General features: G+C 38.8%; 1 protein-coding gene across 1 annotated transcript; it reads left to right on the top strand.

Moving 5' to 3' along the window:
• The first annotated feature begins 239 nt into the window (after positions 1 to 239).
• LOC108578337 (piggyBac transposable element-derived protein 4-like) lies at positions 240 to 2,009 on the top strand. Its single transcript, XM_017941651.1, has one exon. The coding sequence runs from the start codon at positions 240 to 242 to the stop codon at positions 2,007 to 2,009; it is 1,770 nt and encodes a 589-aa protein (XP_017797140.1).
• The last annotated feature ends 231 nt before the right edge of the window (positions 2,010 to 2,240 follow it).

Here is a 2,240-nt window from a genome sequence, read left to right as displayed (position 1 = left end):
CCGTCGTAGACGATAAGATACACATGGGGATACTAGCCTAAGACGTCAAGTGGTCTCCCAATGAAATTTGAGACTTTTGGACGATGAAGTCTTATCTTCCGTATAATGTAAACTTACGATGCAAGACCATGGTAGAGTCAGAACGAATTTCAGTTTGTCGAGTCAGTATTTCAGTGTCACTGCCAGAGCAACCAGCAAAGTTTTCCGCATATTTTATATTTTATAACATCCTACACACGATGGCGAAAAGATCCAGAGATAGTACGTTCAATAGTGACAGTAATGATGAGTTCCAGTTTGACTCTGACGACACAGGTGTCATTAGTTCATCCAGTGGAAGTGAAATCCTTGCAACAAGTAATGCACTCAGGCGCTTCAATGTGGGCAGTGATAGCAGCAGCAATGAAGAGATGAATATTCAGGAAAATGATGGCCGTAGTGATAATGAATGGACGAATGTTACAAATCACGATATCATTCCACAAAAAATACAGTTTAGTTCTGAATCACGAACCCCTGGTTCACAACTACAATCAACTTATAAAGAACCGTTAGATTTCTTCAACTCGTTCTTTACGGAAGAGTTGATCAAGAAAATAGTTGAGGAGACTAATCGGTACGCAAATGATACGATACAAAAAAAACATGTAAAAAAGCGGTCCATATGGCGTACATGGACTAATGTCACACTAAAAGAAATGCGAGCATTTCTCGGGATAATATTGCTTATGGGAACAATGCCACTTCCGAACCTGAAGGATTATTGGAGCACCGACAGGAAATGCAGGATCCCGTACTTTGCCGAAGTATTCAGGAGGGATCGATTTCTACAAGTATTCTGGATGCTTCATACAAATGAAAATACTGAAGGTAGACAAAACATGACAACAAGGACGCAGAAAATTAGCAATTTTTTGGATTACATTGATAGTAGATGTCGAGAAAATTTTGTACCCGGGGTGCAATTATCAGTGGATGAATCCATCGTCAAATTCAAAGGGCGAATAACTTTTATTACGTACAACCCACAGAAACCAACCAAGTGGGGTATCCGTATTTACGTTCTTGCAGACGCCAATATTGGTTATATACAGACTATTTTACCATATTATGGCAGTTTTACTACAGAAAAATTACTTAGACCAGATCTGCCAATAAGTACAAGAATAGTCTTACAACTATACCACAATCTATTGCAATCCAATCCTGGCGCTGTAGGATACCATATCTTCAACGACCGATATTTCACAAGCATTCCCTTGGCAGATGCACTACTAGAACTGAAATGTCATCTGACTGGAACTATCCAGACAAATAGGAAATTTATTCCAGATGAAATAAAGAATCCAAAGATTGCGAAAAATGAGATGGTTGCCTACAGACGGAAAGATTTACTATTATTGGCTTGGAGAGACAAGCGTATAGTGACCATGCTCAGCACCTGTGCTACCTCATCTTCAAAAACCGTCACTAAAAGGTCAAAGAAAGAAGGAGTAACTGATACTGTGAAGCCAGATGTGGTTCTAAATTATAATAAATACATGGGCGGGGTAGACAAAGCAGACCAGTACACAGGCACGTACTGTTTTATGAGAAAGTCCCAAAAATGGTGGCGAAAATTATTTTTTTGGGGATTGGACGTTTCTGTGATAAATTCCTATTTATTGTATCAGGAACATCACAAGAAATACAACATAAAAAAGTTAAGCCATATAGAATTTGTACGTCGCTTGGTAGATCAATTGATTGGAGATTTTCGAGATGGTGATCCCAAGCCTCCTTCGACTTCTGGAACAGCGGAAAGGCTCAACGGCCTTCTACATATTATTCGGCGAAATGAGACAGGAAGAAGCAAAGATTGTGTCGTATGCTCGAATCGGAAGGTAAAACATGGAAGGAGAGAATCGATGTACTATTGTGCTACTTGTTCAGCTAAGCCGACCTTGCACATAGGTGATTGTTTTGAGCGATACCACACAAAGGAAGAATATAAAACGTATAATATGTAAACACGACTACATTTGTTTGTTTATGGTTTTCTTAGATTTCATAAAAAAAGTTATTTGTTAGTAAATTTGTTTGTTTATAATTTTTAGGATTTTTTGAATCATTTATTTGAATAAAGCCTTAATTTGTAAAACGCAAATATGCGACGTGAAAATTTTCTTTACTGCACGCTCCAATACCTGTCGTCCACAGCGACGCTCGCCCGTCGAGCGTCTCCGTCCGCAAAGGGTTAA

This window comes from Habropoda laboriosa, unplaced genomic scaffold, assembly GCF_001263275.1.
Source record: "Habropoda laboriosa isolate 0110345459 unplaced genomic scaffold, ASM126327v1 C6125033, whole genome shotgun sequence".
Classification (NCBI taxonomy): Eukaryota; Metazoa; Arthropoda; class Insecta; order Hymenoptera; family Apidae; genus Habropoda; species Habropoda laboriosa.
The sequence above is the reverse complement of the archived record's forward strand: the minus strand, read 5'-3'. Positions and strand labels throughout refer to the sequence as shown.